This window comes from Cydia strobilella, chromosome Z, assembly GCF_947568885.1.
Source record: "Cydia strobilella chromosome Z, ilCydStro3.1, whole genome shotgun sequence".
NCBI classification, from domain to species: domain Eukaryota; kingdom Metazoa; phylum Arthropoda; class Insecta; order Lepidoptera; family Tortricidae; genus Cydia; species Cydia strobilella.
This window is the reverse complement of record NC_086068.1, coordinates 45,949,543-45,976,941: the sequence shown is the minus strand read 5'-3', so window position 1 is coordinate 45,976,941 and position 27,399 is coordinate 45,949,543. Positions and strand designations below refer to the sequence as shown.

General features: G+C 35.5%; 1 protein-coding gene across 1 annotated transcript; it reads right to left on the bottom strand.

Moving 5' to 3' along the window:
* Positions 1-8: 8 nt before the first annotated feature.
* On the bottom strand, positions 9-21,932 carry LOC134754893 (O-glucosyltransferase rumi homolog). The gene is made up of 6 exons (XM_063691357.1): positions 21,773-21,932; positions 21,506-21,690; positions 13,444-13,632; positions 1,459-1,589; positions 862-1,009; positions 9-693 (listed from the first exon to the last, which is right to left on the bottom strand). Exons 1-6 carry the CDS (start codon positions 21,882-21,884, stop codon positions 271-273), a joined length of 1,188 nt encoding a protein of 395 aa, XP_063547427.1. The 5' UTR covers positions 21,885-21,932; the 3' UTR covers positions 9-270.
* Between the last annotated feature and the right edge of the window lie 5,467 nt (positions 21,933-27,399).

Sequence of the window (27,399 nt, the reverse complement as noted above, 5' to 3'; positions counted from 1 at the left end):
TGTAGATGGCGATTTTCACATGTTAGTAGGCTATCATATCTAATCAATTTACTCACATTTAAATTTAATCTCGATTTAATACTAGTAGTACAAGCTCAATGTTTGAAGTTCTGTGTTATCCTAGTCTCCTGAACTATTTCAATAAAATTCTGTATCTGCCAATAACTAGTTGTTTAATTTTTTCACCAGCCTATATTAGCCCCATCACTAGGCGCAGGCCTTCTCTTAGGGTAGAGTAGAAGATGAATCAGGTATTTGCTTTATCAGTACCTATGATATTTTGATCAGATCTGCATCCCTTACAATGTCGTACTTCAGTAATTTGACATATTTTTTCAGCAAGTGCCTCCAGTAGCATTTCACATCCTTAGCAGTCAATTTTTCCCAAATAAATTGATATCCTCTTTCTGCTATCTCCTGCGCCAACGAATCATTTTCTTGGAAAAATTCTATATATTTGGCGATTTCTGACTGGGTGGCTTTTGGGCTTAATGGTACATAGTGCACCCATGGCTTTAAAGGTGGATAGTAGAATTCCTGCCATTCGTTTCCCACGTGAAATACTAACGATTTGCAGAGAAACAGATGTTTGAAACGGAAACTCGCTGCGACGCCTCTGTAGTTAAATAGATACTTGTACTTGCAATGCTCTTCAAAAGATACTTCTGCAGCTGGCTCCGCGTCCAGCGTGTCCTGTAATAATCTACCGAGTTGTTAAACAAGCAAATTAAAAAGAATTATAAAACTGGTTATACCGCAAACGGGCAATTGTAGGAAGTTTTGGACTAAAAAGTTTATTTTCTATTTTAACAAATGGAATAAAATCGATATTTGTAAGCATAAGCGCGAATAATTACATACCGCTTTGGATTTCCATGCCTGATTCTTTGTGTACTGGGCATCAACTAAATTGGGCATGAGCCTAGACAGGAGAATAAGTGCATCTCGCTCTTCACTTGTCCTAGAACCTCTGAAGAAACCTTTCTGTTCTTTCATACTCCAGGGCCACCTGTAAAATTAATAGCTAAATAAATGAAAATTAAGAACAAAGTTCAGCAACCTTCAACTATTTTGAAACCCTTATTATTTTGTAACTATGACATACATAAATGTTGCAAAATATTCATAGCATAAACAGGCAATATTTAACTGAGATAGCCAATTCGGGATCTAATGCGAAAATTTAGAATAAAAACTTTAATTCCTTATATGCATAGGTAGTGGCAGATTCAGATTTTTCTTAGCCTGCTGTCCGCTCCGGTATATCTGATGGTGACAGTACACAGTTTACAGTAAGTATAGAACAAGGATAAAAATACCTGAAACTCTCACGAAATTATGTGACACGCATTAAACGCGACAACGCGTACAAAATTAGGTATGTACTGTGTATTGAGACAACAATAACTGAAAATAGATATTCCGGTCAGTATGTACTTATATGTTGGTTACCTTTACCTTTCAGCAGCAGCAGAGATGGATAATCTGTGTTTGTCCCACCGGCCAATTCCATTAGGATATAATGCTATTGCTGGACCACCCTCCCAAAAACTCCAAGCTGGATACATTATGTCATAATAATCCTTAGTCTGAAAATTGTTACTTTTCATCATCTACATCACGTTCGCCAGCTAGACTGCTAGACGATCAGCGGAGTATCAACTATTAATAAGTGTTTTATTACTTCGACAGCATTTATAAACAAAATAAAAATTTGCTAGCACTTTTATTTAACAACCAGCAGGCTATGATTAATATATGCATCTTATCCTATTGACTACATTTACGTGTACGATTCTTCAGAGTCGCCGCCTGCCGCCATACAATCAAGGTCAGCTCATATTTTTAAACGATATTATAAGCAAAGATAGATTCGTCCGTAATAGATGGATACAGTCAAAGGAAAAAACGTGCCTCGAAAATCACGAAAATTTGATTCTCGATCAGATGGCGCCACTACCTTTGGCCTACTCTTGTATAGAGGGCGTTGAGGGTTTTGTCTGTTATTTAACAATTTTAACGCATATCCACTGATAACATGGGTCAAAATCATAAAAATAATTAATGCAAATAAAAAAAAATCATTTATCCATATTGAAATACATTTTATCGTATCGTATCGTTAAAAAGGGGTTGAAAGTTTGAATCCATTACAAATTGTTTGAAACTTCTTAGAAAGGCATAATAGCCGCTAACAAAAAAATAATTTCGACGTTTTTGGAAATTCAACCCCTAAGTAGGTTAAAAAGGGGATGAAAGTTTGTCTTGGGGTTCGACTTTTATTATAAGCTAGGAACTTAAAACTTTGCAAAAAGGTATTATATTAAAAAACAAGAAAACTAATTTCAGCGTTTTTAAAAATTCATCCCCAAGGTGGTGAAAAGGGGGTTGAAAGTTTGTATGGAGATCAAACATTTTTTTGAGTGCGGGACTTGAATCTTTGTATAAAGGCATATTATTAGAATACGAGAAAAGTAATTTCAGCGTTTTTAAAAATGCATCCCCTAACAGGGTTAATAAGGGGTTGAAAGTTTGAATTCATTAAAATGCTTTGAAACTTCTTAGAAAGGCATAATAGCCGATTACAAAAAAAGTGATTTCGACGTTTTTGGAAAATAAACCCCTAAGGGTGTTAAAAATGGGATGAAATTTGTTTTAAGTATCAGTTTTTATTCTAAGCTAGGAACTTGCAATGAAACTTTACAAAAATGTATTACAGTGTCAACTCTGTATAACGTTACTCTCTATAACGATAAACTCCCTATAACGCAGAAGTGAGCACAATTTGGTTGGTTTAATTTAAAACCCATACATTGATAAACTCTCTATAGCGCAACCATTCTCTATTACGAAGAAATGTGTTCATTTTTTGACACAGTAAATATTTATTGTTCATGTTTTCGTATCATTTAACAAAAGATGCCGACAAAACTTTTGAGGTTCCGAAACTTCTGAGGTCAGAAACAGCCGTCTTTCTTTTATTATTGTTAATTGCCTTAAAAACGTGCATCATTACGTTACGTGTTTTTTTCTGGAAATGATGGACCCAAACTAAACACACCAGGTACTAGGCGTAACAAAATAAGTACTAGCGATCTGGCATAGTAAAAAACATCAGGCAAAGTTAACAGACTATAAGTATGTAATAAGAATAATCTAATTACCAATTTTATCAAATAGGTACATACTTTTTTTTGTGAATTTGGTTGTTTTTTTCTTCACTCCATATAACGATAACTCTCTATAACAATAAAAAATGCTCGGTCCCTTGAGATTCGTTATAGAGTTTACACTGTATATTAAAAAACAAAAAAACTAATTTCAGCGTTTATTAAAATTCGTCCCCCAGGGTGGTGAAAAGGGGGTTGAAAGTTTGTATGGAGATCAAACATTTTATTGAGTGTGGGACTTCAATTTTTGTATAAAGGCATATTATCAGAATAGAAGAAAAGTAATTTCAACGATTTTAAAAAAATTCCTCTTAAAGGGGTTAAAAAGGGGTTGAATCTTTGTATAGGGTTCCAATTTTATTTTAAGCTAGGAATTAGAAACTTTGTAAAAAGATATTTCATTAAAAGAGTAGAAAACCGACTTCAGCGTTTTTGAAAATTCATCCCCCAAGGTGGTGAAAACGGGGTTGAAAATTTGTATGGAGATCAAACATTTCTTTGCGTGCGGGACTTGAATCTTTGTATAAAGGCATATTATTAGAATACAAGAAAAGTAATTTCAGCGTTTTAAAAATTCATCCCGTAAAGTGGTTAAAAAGGGGTTGAAAATTTGTAGGGGTCCTTAATTTGAAATTTTGAAACTTCGTAGAAAAATATTTAATTAAAAGGGAAGAAAACTCATTTCAGCATTTTTCAAACTTCATCCCCCAAGGTGGTAAAAAAGAGGTTGAAACTTTGTATGGAGATCAAACCTTTTTTTTGAGTACAGGACTTCAGTCTTTGTATAAAGGCATATTATTAGAATATAAGAAAAGTAATTTAAGCGTTTTTAAATATTCATCCTCTAAAGGGGTTAAAAAGGGGTTGAAAGTTTGAATCCATTACAAATGCTTTGAAACTTCTTAGAAAGGCATTGTATAATATTAGAAAAATAGTACATTTCGATGCTAGTGCGGAAAGTATGGCATTACTCCACGAGTACCGAGATATCTTGCCACGGGCCGTAGGCGAGTGGCAAGACTCGGGACGAGTTAAGAATGACATATCCGCACGTGTATCGAACGACGTTTTTTAATACAGTTGCGAAAAAATAAGAAAAGCAACAAGTAAGGAATGGGATTAGAAACTTATATTATTAATTCTGTGACACTGACATCATTGACATTTTAGAGGTGTTTTTCTAGCTTTTATTCGACTAGAATAGATTTTGTTATTATTATTGAACCCACTTCAATGAATTTTTTTTTCAAATGCATGTTCTATAAGACAGAAACAATTGTAAATATTATAACATTGTACTATTATTACCTAAATAGCGTTATTTACGATTATTTGTGTATCGTATATTTATAAAAACAATATCGAATGTTGCCTTTGCCTTTCTTGCAGTAAGAAAATACGCCTCTTCTTTGACAGGCGTTCCGTTCCATTTAGACAACTTATTAAGAACGGTTTTTCAACATTAAAAAATAAACGTGTTATAATACTTATAATGATGAAGAGGTAAGTAATAAAATATGAAATATGCATATTTTTCGTATTCTTACATTAACAGTAGGTTTTTATGTTGATTACGACGTTTAAAGGAAGCTAATATTAACACTCATCAATAAGTAGTCATGAATTGGAACAAGTTAAAAAAAAAAGGGAAAAGTAAAAAGCACTAGTTCGCGAAAACCAACTTTCCGCACGCTAAACAGCCACGAAAAGTAGCACTTTTGAGCAACTGTATTAAAAAAGTTATTTCAACGTTCTTAATAATTCAACCCAAATTCAAAGAGGTTTAAGAAGGGGATGTAAGTTTATATGTGATTCAAGTTTTCGTTTAAGCTAGGAACATAAAACTTGGTAAAAGGGCATTATATTAAAATAGACGAAAACTGATTGATAAAGTTTGCATCGAGAGCGAACATTTTTTTTAAATAGTGGACTTGAAAAGTGTTGAGAGGGATTATATCGAGAACAATTATTTTCAGTTAGGGGCTTAAAACTTCGTATTTTGTGAAAGACAAATTTCATGCGTTGTATAATTATTAACAAATGATTAACCGTCCCTACTGATATCTTTTGCTGCATAATGTTCTATGCTCATGTAAAATATATAACCACCAACATATAAATCCACGCGTACGAAGTCGCAGGCAACAGCTAGTAAATAATAAACGTAAATGTTCATGCCAAGTTTCATGTGATTTAAGTATGTATTTAGATTTAAGATCATTTATTCTCATAAGAATTGTACAATTCACTTGACGAGATAAATACAGAACAGATTATTAGATTTTGTTTAGAGCGCACAAAAAACTTAAATACTTAATTTAACAAATAATACAGGCAGTTTTACAATAATATTTATTATAACTGACCGCCCGCGAAGCGGGCAGCGTACGGAACGGTTTAAACTAGATGCGGCATGCATACGCTGAGCGTAGTTACAGTATAACATAGGTAAGTTGCGTTACTTAGGTCTATGGGTATATTTTAAATATATACTTATTATTACGTTAATGTAGCTATCTTAATTGTGTTTATAGAATGGTATATTTTATGGTTGCTATTTGCAGAGATAAGTTCAATTTATGAAAGTATATAAAGTAAGTATTAGGTACTTTTACATATAACTATGTTTTAACTTTTTAAGAGTATTAACTAGATTTTTTTTCAAGCGTGAATTTTAAGCAGGGATTTAAAGTGGGACATTGATTTTGTTTCTTTAATAACTCTAGGAAGTTTATTAAACAATTGAGCACCTTCGTATAAGATACTTTTACGCCCGTAGTTGGTTCGCGATGGACGTAATATTAAGGCGCTAGTCGCTATTGTTAGCCGTAAACTCTTACTTTCTAGAGTATATATCTGCTTAACGGTTCAACAAAAAGTTATGAAAAAAATATATATTAATCTACATTTTATGTACAACATTCCTAACGTTTGACTTTTCCCTGTGACTTATAGTTTCTCCATAAAAGGAACATTACGACAGGCCGTTGTGCGACTAACTTTGCTTATATCTCCTAAACGGTTTATTTGATTAAAGTTATTTTTAAACTAAAATAAATGTTTTAACAGGCACTACAAATGCAACGTTTCATAATGTTAGAAAATAATATTTTTTTAAAGAAATCGAATATTAATCAACATTTCGTGCGTATGTAGCTCGAAAAAAGCGTGGCCGGCACGCGCCTTCCTTGTACTCTGTATGCTTGTGCTGAGCCCAAGTGCAATAAAATTGGAGTTATTGTGGCCAAAGATTAAATAACTGCAGAAAGTTGTTTTGATTCCGACGCGCTTTAGCGCGCTTAACACGGTGTTTCGCAGCCTATTATTACGAAAATAATCACAATATTTCCACTTATGTTTGAGAAAGCTTCATTTGAAATATAAAAATAAAAGTTTTCTAACATATTGCCATTTTTACATTTTTAATAAAGTTCGATTCCTAACAAAACAATAATTAATTGATTATTATAGGCTATCAATTTACGTTGTATATAGATATATATTTATTTATTTTTAAGTTAATTTTTTTTCAATTGTGTTGGGAGATTGGGTAATCTCCCATTGATTGGTGGTGGTTGATGATGAGACCGAACAGTGACAAGTAAGAGTCAATTGATATTCTTTTATAAGCGAATCATAAATGAAAGTAGGCATAATCCAAAAATAAACTATTTATAAATAATGACCCTTACAATTGATTAAGCCGTTTAGTAAAAAGACCAAAACGGCCTGTCGTAGTTTTTTTGGCGAAACTATAAATTAAGGTGAAAGGAAAAAATCAAACGTACTACTTACCACCGCAACGATAATACGAGTACCTATGCTATAACGCAATAGATAGTTCATATTTTACAAATGTTTTCTTGTTCAGATACGAATAGACCTTGCATTTCGTGGTGATGGTAAATTATTATAATGGTAAATAATACCTCTTTAATTCAGAAACTATATACTTACTTATTGTTACGGTCTAGAGCGTATTTCTTCTAAATGGGTAAACAAAAAAAAATATGAAAAAAATATATAGGAATCTTTATTTATTGTTCAACAATTATAAAATTTAATTTTTTTCTTGAAATGACACCGTAATAAAAATAATACAATGGGCCATTTTGCGGCTAACTTTGGTTATTTCTTCTTTTTAACGGCTAAATCAATTAATATTATTTTTAAACTAACAATAATGTTTTAACAGCTGACGGTTTTCCACCGCGATACAACCGGGCGACGATTTTTTTAATTAACAATGTCATCTAAATTCTAAACTTCCATCTGACAAAGTATAATGAAATGGGATGCGATGACTGAAAAGATTTTTTTTTATTCACATTAGCATCTAAACTATCATCTGACAAAGTATCAAGCGGGAGGCGATGACAATTTTTTTTTTGCGTGTTTCGCTGGCTGCCATTCCTCAACCCACCAACGGAGCCGCAGCTGACGTCCACAGGGGTTCATCATACATAGCCGTTAACCAAAATCGGTTATTGTGGCCAAAAAATAAAAAACTGCAGCGCGCTGATTTGGTTGTGGCGCGCTTGTAATATACCTAGTCGGCTCATAAGTTCTGTCACTGGCCTTTAAAATTTAAATTTGGAACTCCTAAAACAAAAACCGTTCTGCATTTGAATTTCGAATCTTTATTAAATATTTGAGTAGTATAATTTTGCAATTTTCTGTTTTCTTCAACATGGAGTGGACGCTTAAAGATAGCCGTACCGCAATAATTGCACTATATCGTTGTGGTCACTCGCCGACTAAAATTTTTAAGCTACTTGAAAATTTAAAATTCTCTCTAAGATTTGTGTATCGTACCATAGAAAGATACAGTGAGGTCTCTAGTTTAAATGACAAGAAAAGAAGCGGTCGTCCGCGTACAGCTAGGACTCCAGCGGTTGTACAAGCAATTAGGGCACGCATTGCCAGAAATCCCGCTAGGAAACAAAAAGTTATGGCCCTCCAGATGCGTTTGAGCAAAAACACGGTGAAAAGAGTGCTTAATCAAGACCTGAGACTTCGTGCTTATAAACGAAAAACTGGCCATCTTCTCAATGGTCGGCTTAAAGCTTTAAGGCTTAAAAGATCTAAAGATCTAAACGGACGAGAAAATTTTTGACATAGAAGAAAACTGTAATAAACAAAATGATAGTGTACGCTCGCAATAGTAAAGAAGCGTCTAATAGCATTCCCCGTACTCAAAGAGGTCATCACCCTTCATCTGTGATGGTTTGGCTGGGAGTTTCTTATGCGGGCGTCACTAGTATGCATTTTTGTGAGAAAGGAGTAAAAACTAGTGCCAAAGTGTACCAAGACACGGTGTTGACTAATATTGTGAAACCACTATCCCATACGATGTTTCTAAACCAGCATTGGGTTTTCCAGCAGGACTCTGCTCCAGCCCATAAGGCAAAGTCTACACAAGCCTGGCTCGCCTCCAATAAAATCGACTTTATACGGCATGAAGATTGGCCCTCCTCTAGCCCAGATCTTAATCCTTTAGACTATAAAATATGGCAGTATTTAGAGGAAAAGGTGTGCTCAAAACCTCATGCAAATCTAGACTCGCTGAAAAAATCTCTTGCTACGGCAGTGGCCAATATCGACATGAAAGTGGTGCGTGAATCCATTGACGACTGGCCACGAAGACTTCAAGCCTGTGTAGATAATTATGGCGGTCATTTTGAATACATGTTATACATTTAGATTCTCTAGTTTATAAGCTTTCAAACGCTGTACAAATTATACGGAATAAACTTAAACTTTTGATTTTATTTGATACTATGTATATGACAGAACTTATGAGCCGACTAGGTAATGATGATATTCCCACGTAATGTTTGAGAAAACTTCGAAATTCGAAAAATAATACTAGTTTAACACTAATAGGTAGGTAACAATTCCCAAAATGTTATATTATGTAGGTAGTAGGTACTTAATTTTATAAGTTAACTATTAAATGGCATTATTTATATTTATTTATTACGGATAAAAAAATGACTATATAATAAACACACTGTATGCCTCAATTTCGTACATACCAAGCTCTAGCTATAAATGTTAATCTGTCGAATTGACTTACGTATTTATTTGTAAGAAACAGATAAAACACAAATTAACTAATTGAGGCTTGTAAAGTATAGTGCATAAGGGAATATATTTTTATTATCATTTACGACCTCCACTAAACGCATGATCTACTCATACTCAAACGACAAAATATCTGCAAAAGATACACAAATACGAGCATAGCGCCAACCGCGCGCCTCTGGGCTGTAGCTTATTCTTTGAACCTCGTTGTGGTAAATTCAAGTACGATCGCAGTGAACGGGGTGCGGGTACAGAGACGCTGAGACGCTCAAGGACACATTAGCGACTATCGTCTTAAGTCATTGGCATTACGTAATTTCATTTTTTGCACATGGTGTTTCCTAGTGAAGTTTAATTGAGTACGTATATCGTTTTTAAGTATTTTCCTAACTAATAGGCAGTTGTTGTACACATAGGTTTGATTTATATTCAGGAGTTTCTTTTCGCTATATAAGGTTTTTGTTGGAGTTAGATAATGATATTGAAATAGCACTTTTAAGAGTTTATTCTGGGCAATTTGGAGTCCTTCGAGATGAGTTTTAGCAGCAGTCCCCCACACTTCGATTAAATAGTCTATGTGCGGTTTTATGAGCGAGTTATATATGGTGTACCGTACTTGAGTTGGAATATTTTTTACAAAGCTGCGCAAGGCCCCGGTTAATGACGTCAATTTGGATTTAACTTTATCAGTATGTGGCTTCCAATTTAAGTTTTTATCCAGTATTAACCCTAGATATTTTTTCTTTTCCACTTTTTGAATGGCTACGTTGTTTATTTTGACAGGTTGAAATTCCGGTATTTTTTTTTAAACCGGTCAAGCGCGAGTCGGACTCGCGCACGAAGGGTTCCGTACCATTTCGCAAAAAACGGCAAAAAAATCACGTTTGTTGTATGGGAGCCCCACTTAAATATATATATTATTCTGTTTTTAGTATTAGTTGTTATAACGGCAACAGAAATACATCTGTGAAAATTTCAACTGTAGCTATCCCGGTTCATGAGATACAGCCTGGTGACAGACGGACAGACAGACAGACAGCGGAGTCTTAGTAATAGGGTCCCGTTTTTACCCTTTGGATACGGAACCCTAAAAATGAGAGTATATTAGTTTTGATGGAATGGGAGCGGCTTTATGGCGACGGGTTTGTAAGACTCTTAAGCAAGAAACTAGATGATAGCTGATCGCTTTCTTGTTGGCAGTGGGACAGCTGCCTATCTTTAAAATCAAAACCTTTGATTTTTAATCTAATCTTAAACACCCAGTAATGAGCCATAGGGACCTATTGGTCTATTTACAGGGTGGCTAAAAAATAAGTGCATTCCCGTTGCCAGGAAGGTTTTGGGATTATACTGACTAAGTATGGAACCAACCACGAAATCCCGAGAATAGTTATTTGTTATACAAGGGTGCAAAGTTGTATTTTACCCGCGAGTGTAGAATTGAAACACAAGCAAGCGAAAGGATTCTATAGGTGAACCACGAGCGAAGCGAGTGGTTCTAAAATAGAATCCTGAGCGTAGCGAGTGTTTCAACACACGAGAAGTAAAATACATTTGCGCCCGTGTATAACACAAAACTTTTCACCTCACTATAGCGAGGAAAATGATCATCTTCATCACTGGAATCACTCATTTCTTTACGATATTATAACAGAAAACTCTTGAAGTTGTGTATTTTTACGCGAGTCGGTGAGAAAAGTTTTTTGGTAAAAAAATTGTTGACAATGTTGACATTTCTGACGTATGAAATGTCAACGATGCGTTTTGAAATTGCATCGACTCAACTTGTGCGTTCAGAATTATATTTAACATCATTATAAAAAAACAAACGTTTCTTATGGATTTTAAGGATTATGACTTAAAATCATTAAATAAAGCTAAATTTGGTATTTTTTATTAGATTCTCAAACTATTTATATAATGATAATTAATATCGAACGAATCATTATCATAAACGATTTACGTTTTGTTATCTGTCAAGCTACTTAAACACGCTCCATCCAAGGTCAAATTACTTTCCCCACTAGTGGATAAAACGCGTTTTTCCCCGCTTGTATTGAAGGATAAAAGACAACTTTCCGAGCTAGTGAGGGGAAAAAATATTTACCCTCCCCTAGAAAATAGACCAGCCAAAATGTATGAAAGAGCCAAATGTTTTTTCGCAATTTCGGGGTTGGTACCGTAGTAAAAGTTGCTCAGTATAATCCCAAAACCTCCTACTTATAATTTAGCCACCGTGTATAAATACAATCTGTGTCAAATAAAGCAATCATTTTTAGTGTTACAATTTTTCTTTAGTGTTTGTTGTAGTGTCTTTAGTGTTTTCTAGTATTAAAACAAGCACTATATCCGACCTTTGCAGGAAGTTAACCCTTTTCTTGGTAAATTAAATAAATCAAGTTGAGTTCAAGCCTCGCTTACGCCTGATAGAGCAAAAAAATACAAAAAGAGGGTGTAAAATTCTGTATCTTCTAAGAAACATTGCCAAGAAAAGCCAGAGAAGGGTAAACTCATTTGGGCAATAGGCATGATGACAGTAATGAAAAGTCACTAAAATATTATATTATATTTATTTAACGAAACTTTAGTCGTAGAATACGAAAAACGCATTATTTTTTTTATGTTTGGCGAGATTGGTAAATGTTTTGTTAAAATAAAATTACAAAATACGCAAGTTCGCCATGATTCGGTGATCAACAATCAGAGCGAATGACGTCACGTTCATGTCAACAAATATCCAAAGTACTGAAAGTACTGGTTCTCCTATGGTTCTCCCGGTATTTTATTTATGATTCACGGATTTAATTTAAGTAGATTAAACCGAATATTAACTAATAATAATAACTTGAATCATGGAACAAGGATTTATTAGGGCAAACAGTGCTAATTTGCCTAGAATCGATGTGATGATGCTTGGAGTTTTTACAATCAAACGAAGACTTTTGTATAGAATTTAGAAATGTCCAAAGTTCCTTGTAAGGTGAGTTCGGCAAAGTTTCGGACATCGGGTAAGATCGTATGATTCAAGTACAATAAACAATATTTATAATTATATAAAAATCATACTAATTTAAGTAATAAACTGAAACCAAATCCTGTAAAACCGCTTTTTATGTGTAGCAGGTTAATATTAGAATTTGTCATTATCTATTGAAACCTAACCTCAAAAACCTACTCTTATGCAACTTTTATATTATAGTTACGCCTCAAACAAGATAGATACTGTAAGGTATAGAGAGATTAGGCAATACGGCCGTTGTCTCGCCTTGCAAGTTTAAGCTACTTGTTACGTGTTGTTTTATTGTGTGGAACATGCACAAATAACTCATTAGGAGATGTTATTGATGAACCGCACAACATTTATACACTTTGGTATTCATATTTGATAATACGAAATAAACAAATTATTTAATAAGCTTCTAAGGAACGCCTACAACGTGCGTTTAGTTTATATGAACTTGACGTCACTAGGGACGCCATGACACTTACAAGCGTTTTGGAGCGAATTTAAAATCTAAAAACTAAAATGTAGTTTTTACCTACTAAACCTTTATTAAATGCAGAAATGTGTTATTCATAGTAAATAATTTATGATTCCTAACATTATAGGACAGTTTTTCAAAATCTGTCATCATGCCTATTAAGGAAAAAGAAGCAATAGGGCAAACTTGGCTATGCATTGCCATCATTACCTACATATTACAAACAAGTAAACAATTTTTTCATTTCTCATGCTCTGAAAGAGAGTCATTGTTGTTCTAAAAGGTGCGCAGAAAATGATACGTGTCTGCACTAGAGCATTTCACGTTCGAAGTACGATTTTTTTAATTTTGTTACGATACGCAATTGAAATTTGAGTTTAAATGGATTTGTTATAAAATTTCCATTTTGATGTTTGACTCTCCATTCCATAAATAACGATACTTTTGCCTGAATTGTTAATTGAAAGTACCCTCAAGAAATACTATAAAAATGTATACTTAGCCATGTTTTTAACAAAATACATGCATTTTACTTTTCTCGTATTCGAAATGAAAAGTAGAGTGTTTAACTCGGGTGAAAGGCATCATTTCTGCCTCGGACTATTGGCGCTCTCACTGCGTTCGAGCGCCAAAACACCTCAGCAGAAATGAGTGCTTTTCATCCCTTGGTTAACAATCTACTATTACAAGACCGTTTCTTATACCTTGCTAAATGAAAATACAGGTGCCTTCACATGACCCCAAACATGGTTAACTTGAGGCCAATCTCGAGTATTTATGGCTAGCTCCATATTTGGCAACTTTGGTGCCAAAGCGTTCAAGTAATGTTCTACACCTGAACATCTGGCTGGGAAATGGCAATCTTTTTGCCGATATAGTTTACCTTCAATTATCTGAAACAAATCAGAAATTATATATATCGGGTGCTTTCTGTTTATTTATTTGTTTATTTGTTTATTAGGATCACCAACAGAAGATACAATTTACATACTAGTATTAACTTACAAAAAGGGCACATTTTTTATTGATCCCCCACTTACAGGCAATCACAGCATGCATTATTATATTAATTTAAACATTAAGTCAACAGTAACACCTAGAAAAAGACTTAGTATACATTACAAAAATCTAGAATAAATTTATAATACCAATTAACAAGACACCTAATAGTTGATATTAACAATAACTAAGGTAAGTTAGCCGAGCTAGCTGAGGTTGTCAACAGACAATAATTTGTTTTTAAATAAGACTTCACTATCGTGAAACACATCCAAAGAAGGAACATTATTAGCATGCTTGTTGTATAGGCGAGCCAGGCGAGGCAAAGGGGAATGAGCTAATAGGTTAGTTCGACTACGACGCACATTGAGTAAGGCACAAGGGTAACGTGGCAAACGAGACGGCACTTTCAGCCCTATCTGACTAACCATATGCATGCAATCAATCTTGTCGTTTAGAAGTTTGTGCAAGAACATTAGGTCCAGCAAAATACGCCTACTACTAAGAGAAATTCTGTAACAGGACAGGAGCATTAAATTAAGCTGTACTCCTCAAACTGACCAACATTTGTTCAGCAACTTTTAAAAATAACTTGTGTTTTGATTTTCATTACACTAAGACTGACTGTATTGCAAAATTTGTTATGTTTAAAGGGTGACAAGCAACGTCAAACACACAGAGGTATAATCTAAAAATTTCATAATTTTAAAAAGTTGCTGAACAAATGTTGGTCAGTTTGAGGCGAACCAGTTTAATTTATTGCTCCTGTTATAGGAAACACCGTGTATACGAGGAGAGGTACAAATATTCGCGGAATGAAGTATTTGCAAATTAAATAAAACTAGAAGTATTTTTCTTTTTTAACCGACTTCAAGATTTCAAAAGGAGGAGGTTATCAATTCGGTTGTTTTTTTTTAAATGTTTGTTACTCCATAACTCATTTCTGGACCGATTTTGAAAATTCTTTTTTTGATTGTAAGTATATACATACAGATTGGTCCCGTTTCTGCCAAAACGCAGTTCTGATGATGGGATCCATGAGGAAGCGAGGGAACTCCTCAAATGTTAAAGGCATACATATAGTGATTTTAGTATTTTCATCAACAAATCAAGCACTTACATTTAAAAAAGTGACATTTGATGAAGTGGAACTGCTCATGATGATCAGAACGGAACTCTTCAATGACGCATAGTTCACGTTTGGCGATTTGTCCTCTTCGTTATGTATGTTAAGCAAGATAGGTTTTCAAGAAACATTTTTGTCAAGCTCGAGTTCTGATGATGGGATCCATGAGGAATCGAGGGAACTCCTCAAATGTGAAAGGCATACATATTGTGATTTTTGTATCTTCATCAACAAATCCAGCATTTACAATTAAAAAAGTGACATTTGATGATGATGATGATGACCAGAATGGAACTCTTCAATGACACATAGTTCACGTTTGGCGATTTGTTCTCTTCCTTATGGACTCAGACCCAAACTTGGACCCGGACTTGGACCCGGACCCGGGTCTGGACATGGATCCCAACTCGGATCCGGACCCGGACCGAACTCTGACCCAAACTTGGACCCGGACACGGACCCGGACTCGGATCCGGACCCGGAAATGCTACTAGAAAAGTGGGTTAGGTTAGGTTAGAACTGTGACCCTTACAGAAACGAAATGCTATCAGAAAAGTAGGTTAGGTTAGGTTAGAACTGCGACCTTTACAAAAACGAAATGCTACTAGAAAAGTGGGTGGTTTTACCGCCTTTTCTACATTATTATAATAATTTAGGCAATTAGGCAAACGATGGATTAGGATAATTAGGCAAAATATGCTCTTTTTCATTTCATTGTCTGGAATCTAAGAGTGCACCATCAACAATAAGTAAACTTTCAGCGGCATCCCCCATTGAAGTCGGTTTTTTTTTCTTAAAAATTATCTATATATTTACTCTCGAGTTTAATGCATTTCTCAGATCGACTAATTAATTTGTGTAGACCATCAAAGAAAAAAATTGCCTCCTTCACTTCTTCATAGTCACAATTTTTTTCCTCCTAGTTTTTTTTTTAATTTGGGAACAAATTATAATAGCTGGGGGCCCGATCCGGAATGTAGGGTGCTAGGGTGGGTGAACCAGCGATTCCAAGCCGCACCTGTTAAGAGCAGCATGCAGTCACAACATGGCTTTTGTGAACCGGCGCATTGCATTGTCGTGCAACAGCAACACACCCTTTGACAGTTTTCCGTCTTTTTTAGGGTTTCGTAGTCACCTAGTAACCCTTATAGTTTCGCCATGTCTGTCTGTCTGTCTGTCCGAGGCTTTGCTCCGTGACCGTTAGTGCTAGAAAGCTGCAATTTGGCATGGATACATAACATAAATCATGCATTGCGACAGAACGGTGAAATAAAAACTACAAAAAACAAACTTACAGGGTACAGTCAGCTGCAGAGAAAAGGTAGGTTTGTACGGACGTGGTCCGTACAAATTTTCAGAAATTTACTTTATTTTATTAAAGACGCCGACGCACGCTAAAGACGCCGGTTCGAATCCGGCCTTCACCACTGGAGGGCTTCGTCACTTTTTCTTTAATATATGACATCTATTACAGTTTATAGTTTATATATAGTAGTGTGACTACTTACTTAAAAACACAAATCAAAACATTTCATAAAATAATTTGATTTGTTCCCAAAAGATATCGCTATATCGTAATTCCGTACGGAATTCGTATAGGAGGTGCAAGCGCTTACTGCTCGCCCAGGACGCCTAGTCTTAGTAAGATGGCATATAGTCCAGAAATTGGGACGGGTTCCGCCCTGGCAGGGAGGCCAAGGCATTAGCCCGGATTGCTAGACGCCGGTTCGAATCCGGCCTTCAACACTGGAGGGCTTTGTCACTTTTTCTTTAATACATATATGTCTATATGACATCTATTTCAGTGTATAAGACACAGACTAGTTCAAACTTTCCAACATTTTACTATGCCAAAAATCAACTTAATTACAATGAAATAAATTACATATAAACTTAATTCATTTAGTAGTATATAAAGGTTGTATGGAAGAGATAACTTTTTAGCGAGAAGAGCGCCTGTTGTTTACCTCTGCTTGTGTTTCTGTTTTCTTTTATAGAGATGTGCAATAAATAGTACGAGGGATGCTACTTATGTATTCGGAAAAGCAAAAAAAAAAAAAAAACTAGTTATATACGTTTTTGTTGTTCTTATATTTGTTCGCCAAGATAAACGATGTGCTTTTTTAAACGTTGAAACCACTTTACATAGCACTTTTTCAATTCTGATTTTGCTATACAAAACGTATGTACGCAAAAATGGCTTGTTATCGATGTTTTCTTTTCTTAAGAGGCCTTATTCCCTGGAGCGTTCATCGATTTCACGAAGTAACACTCAATAGATGGCGTTGACGCGCGGTACGCGAGCGCCGGCAACTATAACGCGTTTTGACCGCAGAGAAGAATAATCTTGATCGTTGTCGATTTCAATAGCAAGTAACATTAATTTTATTGTTATAGCCACTCTTTTATTTTATTTTATATGCATGGTAGTAGCAATGTCAGTTTATTATGTTAAGAAAATATACATACTTGTACCCAGAGATGACCAGGGTGCCTAGCCAAGATGCCAACCGTTTAGGTACTTATAGTTTACATTAAAACCAAATCTGCAGCTGGCCTCTGAAATGGGTAATAGAAACGCGTTCCGTATGTCTTTCGCTTTCCAAATGACCAGGGTGCCTAGCCAAGATGCCAACCGTTTACGCTCAGTAGCAAACGAAACGTAATTGTCTCTGTCGCACTAATATGGAAGAGTGATAGAGAGAGATTAAGCTATTGTTCGCTTCGGAACGAACGACTGGAATTTTGGCTAGGCACTCGGGTTTAGTACCTACAGTTTACGTTAAAACCAATTAAAACCAAATCCGTAGCTGGCCACTGAAATGGGTAATAGAAATGCGTTCCGTATGTGTTTTGCTTTCCAGATGACCAGAGTACCTAGCCAAGATGCCAGTCATTCCTTCCGTAGCGAACAATAGCTTAATCTCTCTCTATCACTCTTCCATATTAGTACAGAGACGGTTGCGTTTTGTTCGCTACGGAGCGTAATCGGTTGGCATCTTTGCTAGGCACCCTGGTCATCTGCAAAGCGAAACACATACGGAACGCGTTTCTATTACCCATTACAGTGGCCAGCTATAGATTTGGTTTTAATGTAAACTATAGGTACCTAAACCTGGGTGCCTAGCCAAGATGCCAGTCGTTCGTTCCGCAGCGAACGATAGGGTAATCTCTCTCTATCACTCTTCCATATTAGTGCGACAGAGACGGTTGCGTTTCGTTCGCTACGGAGCGTAAACGGTTGGCATCTTGGCTGTGGACACCCTGGCCACCTGGAAAGGGAAAGACATACGGAACCCGTTTCTACTACCCATTCAGAGGCCAGCTACAGATTTGGTTTTAATGTAAACTATAGTTACCTAAACGGTTGGCATTTTGGCTAGGCACCCTGGTCATCTGGAAAGCGAATGACATAAGGAACGCGTTTCTACTACCCATTTTAGAGGCCAGCTACAGATTTGGTTTTAATGTAAATTATATTATAGATACCAAAACGGTTGGCATCTTGGTCATCTGGAAAGGGAAAGACATACGAAACCCGTTTCTACTACCCATTTAGAGGCCAGCTACAGATTTGGTTTTAATGTAAACTATAGGTACCTAAACGGTTGGCATCTTGGCTAGGCACCCTGGTCATCTAGAAAGCGAAAGACACAAGAAACGCGTTTCTACGACCCATTTTAGAGGCCAGCTACAGATTTGGTTTTAATGTAAATTATATTCTAGGTACCTAAACGGATGGCATCTTGGCTAGGCACCTTGGTCATCTGGAAAGGGAAAGACATACGGAACCCGTTTCTACTACCCATTCAGAGGCCAGCTACAGATTTGGTTTTAATGTAAACTATAGGTACCTAATCGGTTGGCATCTTGGCTAGGCACCCTGGTCATCTAGAAAGCGAAAGACACAAGGAACGCGTTTCTACGACCCATTTTAGAGGCCAGCTACAGATTTGGTTTTAATGTAAATTATATAATAGATACCTAAACGGTTGGCATCTTGGTCATCTGGAAAGGGAAAGACATACGGAACCCGTTTTTACTACCCATTCAGAGGCCAGCTACAGATTTGGTTTTAATGTAAACTATAGGTACCTAAACGGTTGGCATCTTGGCTAGGCACCCTGAACAGACCCGATCACCTAGGCGAAAAAATGTACCTATGATTACATTGATCACCTAAGGATCAAGATTTTCTAATCGCAGTATACACCACTTCTCGGAACTAGCTCGCTGGTTACGAACGCAATAAACGCCTGACGATCGAGCACAGGTCCGTCCCCTAAGCGCGCCCGGCGGAGACTGAGCGCGCAGCGTCGGTGCAGCGTGATTTATACGTCTTTTAAAAATATTTAAATTTACGGCAAAATAAGTCCTATAGTTATGTTTTTTTTATGGGTTGACATAAAGTTAAAGTTTGCTATAATATTATTTTGAGGGCAAAATATAAGTACAATTTGCGATAAAAAAATATTATGCGACCCTGTTTTCACCGAAAAAATGAAGAAAACTCGGAAGGTATTTTATCAATCTTTTTAAATGAATCTTTGTTTTTCAATCATTTCAGCCCCTCGTACAAGATATGGTGAATTGAATTGTAATCATTCACGTACCAAATGATTCTTGTTTACTGCAAAATTGGCAACCGAAACGACACTTCTCACTGCAAATTTTGAAAAATACTCCCAAGAAAACTCATTTATTTTAGATTTAAAAAGAGAAAATGAAAACTTTAACTATTTCAGCCGCTAGTTTAGGAAATGATTATTTAAGAACGTTAACAGTTTTTGAATAAATACTAATAGTTACGTCGTAATGTTTAATGGAAAAGGAGGCATTTTGCAAAATACGCTCAGCCAAATAAATGTTCATGTAATAGCTTATATACAAAATTACAAATGCTTGTCATACCTTTGCCCAGAGACCCCAGAGACGCCTCTATCTCGCGATATGTACTATGAGTCTTGCATTATGAGTTCGCGCACAGCATCTATATTTTGTGGAATAGATAACAACCGATTTGGAGCGTTTTTTAGGGTTCCGTACCCAAAGGGTAAAAACGGGACCCTATTACTAAGACTCCGCTGTCCGTCTGTCACCAGGCTGTATCTCATGAACCGTGATAGCTAGACAGTTGAAATTTTCACAGATGATGTATTTCTGTTGCCGCTATAACAACAAATACTAAAAACAGAATAATATAAAATTTAAATGGGGCTCCCATACACGCTCCCAACAAACGTGTTTTTTTTGCTGTTTTTTCCGTAATGGTACGGAACCCTTCGTGCGCGTGTCCGACTCGCACTTGGCCGGTTTTAATTTTTAAATCGTCCGTAAGCATACTACAACCACAATTAAACTCACTAAACGGTTTTTGAGTTAATCAATGCCGAAAATCGTAAAAAATCATCGCAGAAAAATTTTCACAAGTAAAAAACCACCGTTGAAGATGAAAGAAGCAATTTTTAGAATGGCGCTACAATGTAAAACCAATTGATAGATATATGAAACAAACTATACTTCCAAAGAGTTAATTTTTTTACAGTACATATGGTGCTACAATACCGCACTAGTGCGATAATTAGCACATTACGTAGCTGTGTCGAAAATTTAAAGGGCCATATGTACTGTAAAACGAATATGTGCAAATAGGTAATTCGCAACTCGTGTCGACATAAAACTAGGGATGTACCGACTAGTCGGGAAAGCCAATTATCCGGCCATATTTGTAGTCGGCGATTAGTCAGCAAAAAAGGCAGACTAGTTGGCCTATTACTTGTTACAGAAAAACAGGATATGCACGTAATAAACAGCTGCAGCAGCAACAGCGATAGCACATGTTTTACTTTATACCTATTTTACTCAAATTAATACCTACCTGTTTAGGGTATATCATACTACAACTATTATTGTTCATATTATCATATTAAATTCATGTAGATAGGTATGACTTCGCAGTCCGTATAATATTTTGTAGTTGGTTACAATTACAATCGTAATAAAGAAAAGTCTATGCTCAAAGGGCTATAGAGAAAGAAGTTGTATTGAAGTCGAGCCTATGTCCGCTCTTGATTAGCTACTAACTACGTACGGAAAACAACATGGTGTACTGCTAATTGAGTAAAGATCACTGAAAAAGTTGAATTCGGACTCCACACAACCAATTATTAGGTCTTTGAACTAGCTGGGTACATCTTTCAGTTCATTTGACAAATAGCTCAACGCAAGGATTTAAAGATTGCTTGTGGCTCACTATCCGACTAGTCAGCCGACTAATCGGCCATCCGAGCTATTATTAGTTGGCTAGTCGGCCAAACCCATAGTCGGTACATCACTACGTAAAACACTCCCTTCGGTCATGTTTTAATTTATCGCCACTCGTTGCGAATTTTCTATTTTTTGCACTTGTATCGTAATGTACTATTATGTTGTATATATATTTTTAATATTGTTCCAGTAAGTGGCCCATTCCGGATACATAAGTAGCAACCCTCGTATTTGTATTGTATTGTAGGTATATATAACCTTTGTGCAATTAAAAGTTAATATCAACTAATCTGTAGCAATGGACAAACAGACGACGATAATTTAAATTGATGATAACTATTTTAGTTATGATTGAAGGATTCTTCAAGTAATACCTGATATTTGGTGGCCTTCGACTGAGCGAGCGAAAACATTTCCTTCGTAATTCCATCTTTAAATGGTGCTAAGTCTTGGTCAACCACAGACTTGTGGCAGCTACAGTTTTGCCGTTCGCAGGGCGCATAGTCTGCATTAGCAGCTCGAATTTCTTTCAAAATATTTGAAGTACATTGATTAGTGTCTGAAAATAAATTATACTGGTGAAGTTATTAATTTATGTCGAGAAACGAGTCCAACAACCGGCTATAAAAGTAACTTCTTACCTTTAGAATATTTATTGTGGTCTTCTGAACAAGAATTGTATTTAGTACATGTCTCGTCATTGTAGGATAATGTTGCAGTAACACAAAATATCAGGATTTGTATACTTAACATCTTAAATATTAGGATAAAACGCAACAGCAAAACATGAACACAATTTTGTGGCACAAGCACAACCAACACAAGTTCAATTCAAATCAAATTTTTTTTTTTTAATTTATTTCATGACCATGGATACAAGTCCTTCAGTCGCATTCATAAAAAATTCAAATCAAATCAAAACCAGTGTTGCCAACTGGGAATTTGAAAAAATGCCAGACTTATGTCTAAATTATGCTAAATAATTTTGAAATGTGCTAAAAAAGATGCAAAAATATTATAGGTAACAAAAAACCGGCCATTATGACATATGACATAACATTGACATTGACTATACCATAGATAAAACAAAAAGATTAGTGGGTGTAGACAAGACAATTTTTCGCATAATCTGATTGACAATTGAATTGGTAACGCGTATGAAAAAAAGGTCGCGGTGAGGTATTATATTCTTTGTGCGGTAGTCTGTTACTTATTATAATTCCTCGTATGTATAAAATTTCCTTTGACGGTTGTGCCATGGATTGTCTATCACTGCCAAGTAGGTTTCAAACTTGGCTTAGGGACATAATCACTTGATTCACTAAATTATGCTAAAAAAGATGCCAGATGCTAAATGGAAATTTTCGATGCCAGAGAGTGTGAAATTATGCCATATCTGGCACCAATTATGCCAAGTTGGCAACACTGTCAAAAGCTGTCAAACAAAGTACGTCGACGTCAAGTTTTTTTTTCTGGACAGACTAAGACCAAAGATAGATATAACCTATGCTAAGACCCAAGGCAACACTGCCGTATCTTCTGTATATCCAAGGTTTTTATAAGCATTTTGCTATTCAGAGTAACATTGGATGAGTACATGATCAGTAGTATTTTTCATAGGTTTTTTTCTATCCAAAAATACCAAGAGCGGGGTGCACGAGGGCCAATAAGCTTGTAATCTGTAAGCGCAGTTTGCCTCTCTTTCTAACACTTATAGTCGATAGATAGTTAAGAGAAACAATCAGCGTTACAGCTTTTATAATAATTAAATGTTAACATTATTTTTCACCTCAGCAGCTCGTACAAGCCTACTTTCGTCACTCCCTGGAGTAAGCGAAGTGCGTCTAATACAAATTCGAAATACATTTTAACCTTGAATATGTTCTCACTACTGAGGTGAAAATTTGATACTTGGTTAGCAAGGAAAACAATATTTCTGCCAGAAATTGACGTCTGTACTTTACCGAACCAAACAATCCAATACAAATCATATGAGCCCAAGCGCGATGTATTTTACTTTACTGCCGGAGAGTTTCACTACCTACCTATCCAAATTCTGGCTCAACCAAAAATTGTATTTTCACTTCTCATGCTCGTAAAGTTCTCCTTTGTGCTAGATGTAGGCTGCACAAAATGCTACTTTTATGCTCTAGTGCACAAATTATTTTTTTTAAGACTAAGACAATCAAATCACTGCCATAGTACACAATAAAACATAATCGGATAATATTGTTATTCCACTTAATTTGGCCCATTTTTTTAATAATCCGTGTTTTATATATTACTAAATCATTACAATCTTACAATTAGTTATTATAGAAATAAACTACAAAATGTAGTTATAATTTGGCAGAATGAATAAAGACTTAAAGCCCCTCCACATCTAATGGAAAGGAAAGCGAAAAATGTTATTGAGCAGTTATTGCCGCAGAAATCCAAACAAAAATATCTTACTGTATACAAAAATTTCATGAGTTAGAGCGCCGAAAAACTAGTCGATACTTTCTCGGAAGGTGTTTTCTTAAAATATTTCGACGAATTGTCCAAGAAATTGAAGCCGCCTACATTATGGAGTGTGTACTATATGCTTAAGAGTATGTTGCAGGTGAAAGACGACGTGAATATAAAACCCTATGTAAAACTTACATGTTTTTTGAAAAGACTTTCTAATGGGCACAAAACCAAAAAATCAAAGGTTCTCACGGCAAACCATGTGGAAACATTCTTAAACACCGCTCCCGATGCTCAATATTTAGCTACAAAAGTACGTAATCTTCTAATTGTTCAAATTTCACATTAATATTTAATTAAATGTATTTTATTTGTTTGCCATTGTTTTATTTTAGTCCATGGGCCTGTCGCGACATATCGCGAATCACCTACTATAAAAAACCTTCCTTCCGTTTCACACTGTCTATGGTAAGACTTCCTTCTGTTATATTATCTATGATAAAGGACGCTTTTTCCTGTTGCGACTGGTGTACAACTACTTGCTGTTATGAAAAAGTATTTCTTTGAGTGTGTCAATAAATATATAGTAAAGTACAAGACGCTACACTGCAAATTGAGAGCTAAGTATAATTAGTAAAAAAGATAATAATATAAGTCACAAGGGAAATAAAACAAATATGATTCCCTATGAAAGATTTGACGTTGATATACAAGTACATTATAGTTTCAATAAAATCGAATGATAAAGCCATGTACTAGCATAAGACGCCTTGTCTGCGGGAAGGCTGTCATGATAATCTTGCTTATATCAAATAAAGGAGTCTGGTTGTGGACAGACTCAAGTCAATATTTTACTGATTTCCTCTGGGTCGGGCGCTGTTGCGGTCGGAGGAAAAGCATGCCGGCCATAAGAACGCTCGACCAGAGATGCTGTTGCTAGCGCTGTCGGGGTCGAAGACATAAAGATTCGGTCGGTCTTGACAGCGTTAGATCAGAGATGCCTTGCGAGGTTTTGTCGGGTAAGGGGCATAGAAGTCCGCCGACTATAAGAAAGTTAATTCAATGGTGGTAACCTGCTCTGAGGAGAGGTTAATGATAATAGTTTCTGTTAGGAGCTAGCGCTACTCCTCATGGCTGACGAGCTATGAACAGACGATGTGTGGAGTCCAGCACAATAAATGGGACATTGTAACAAACAAGTTACTGTGTATATTACAATAATCAAATACATGAATGGGTCACGCACTACTAAGGTGCCTGATTGAGTCATGTACATACATAAACTGTTAATACATGTGCTTTGGTATAATAATAAATTCTGAGACATCTATAAATATAAAATCGTGATGTACTTAGTGACTATTGAGGAGTCAATGTGTACCTTTTACAATACAGGCCCAGCTGTTCTACTAATATGGTCATCACAAAGTACAAAGAGGAGCGCACATGGAGATTGCAGCCGTGGAAGTAAAATTATCAGGTATGAGTCATGTCCTTTTGCTACTGAACTGACACATATCGGCATAATAATAGAAGTAAATAGATTCCTTATTAGTGATGTTAAGATAGTTGAGTTACATCAGATGAATCTAGGCAAGATATACATTTTGTGGCTATCGTACTTTCCCCAGCGATGGGCACAAATTGGTGTGAGGATGCTGGGATCTTGGCAGCACTTTGGGGAAGGTGTTGTCAGGATTGCTGGTTGTAAAATTAAACTCAAAAATATAGTTTGATCATACTAAATACCATAATTTACTTAAAACTGTGTTTGAACAAAGGTGTCAGGTTCGGAGTCAGGGAGACGTGATTCATACGGCTGTTTTTATATAAGCTGTTAACTATTATTAACTCTTGTCTGTGCAAATAATAAAAATAAATATTATAGAAATTTTTCATGATTTAATAGGATGGTGGCACCATCTGTTGGCGGTAAGTGGAATCACAGGTGTCAGATCGATACAGTTGTGATCTTTTAATGAGATATAGTACTTGTATTTGAAAATCAACTTCATAAAAAACAATATAACTAAAATAAAATTTCTCTGTTATGATTTTAAGTGTTACTTATGACTAAATAAAGTTAATTAAATTAAAAGGAAGCGAAATGGTGAACGGAAATAGGTAAGGAAGTGTTGGTGATCAAATGAAGTCTTGGTCACTCCTATCTGTTATAAAATGTTCTCGAATGTGTTCATGTGATGAATAAATATATAACTTAATATTTTATACTACATGGTAATCGTTTAAAAGCTAATGATCATGTTCAAAACAATTGCAAAAGACACGGAACAAACGTAATGGTCTAAAGTCTCCTCCACACTCGGGAGCGTAGTCTGGAGAGGACTTACGACATTCACAATAAATCGCATACGATTTTGTTGAAATTGTGTCGTGCGTACAACCTTTACATAGAGAATGGACTCGTTCATTTGATCGATTGGTTCGATGGCGGTCGATTATTTGTTACGGCTATAAGAAATCTGACATCTCATACTAGCATTTCGGTGAGAGTAAGACGTTCAAGGAAAGAGTGAGACGACGCTCACAGCGAGCTTTAGCTCCATCCATCCATCCATCGTAATTATATATCTATTGTCGTAAGTCGTCATGTCGTCAAGTTCAAGGAACGGAAAATTAAAATATAAGCAAGCTTCTTTATTAGTAAACGGATTTAATTAATTCTTAAGGAAAATTATGGTGGAAGGCAAGAGTATCCAGAAATAAGTGAATAGCGGTTCTGGTAAGAGATTGTGAAATATATTCAATTGTACATTAGGGAATTTCTTTGTTGTTTCTTAGGAATCAGCAAGATTGGTCGTTGTATTTCTTAGCAACAAGAAAGCTAACTTTAAAAACGAGGAATTTCATCTTTACATAATTCCAGGTATGTGACGACTAATGTAAATGACTTAATAGTGATGAGTATGCATTTATAAAAAAAAGAGAGAAGTAAATAATACTTAAATAAGTACTTACAATACTTACATACATTTGATAGAAGAGTGATGTTGTAAAGTTCATTTTCTTTCTTTAACGTTTAAATACTGCTATACTTACATAGCACAGTTATGTTGCAGGTATGAGTATCATGAAATAACATTGAAAGGCTAGTTAAATTTTAAACTTTATGCTATTGATAACAAACGCTTACTAATTCCTATACCTAGAGTAAATTTTGTCATGACTTACTATGAACAATGAACTCATGATAATACCTCATCAAAATTACTTACAATTATGATCAAAATTAAAATATAATGGTTCATTTATGAATGTTGTTAACGTTAACCATGAAACTGTTTTATGAGTACCCTTATTTAAATACTCACAATTCTTGTTAAGTAATAACAACATGTATTAGTAAAATTTTCAGAATAGTCTCTAAAATGGAAGAAATTTTACTTATAAGATTAACCAAATTTGCCAACAATGTTGAAAGGTTGACAAAAAATGCCCAAGCTCTGTGTGAGCAACGTCCATGGACCAGTGTCGAATTAGAAGAAAGTAATGTTGTTGCTTCAAAGTTACAATCCATTATTAATAGATTTAGCTCTGACTTATATCAGTATTTTAACATATCACAAGATCCTAATGCCGATGAAATATCCAATTTGACCACGTCCCAGTTAGAGGGAGAGGAGATCTTAGCAGAAATCAATGCACGCATTGCACAATTTAATAAAGAGAATAAAGGCGGTGAAATAAATATTCCAGCAAAGCGAAGCAAATTGCCCGAACTCAATTTACAAATTTTCAAAGGAGACGTATTGAGCTGGTTCCCATTTTGGGACCAATTTCAATCGACCATAGGTCG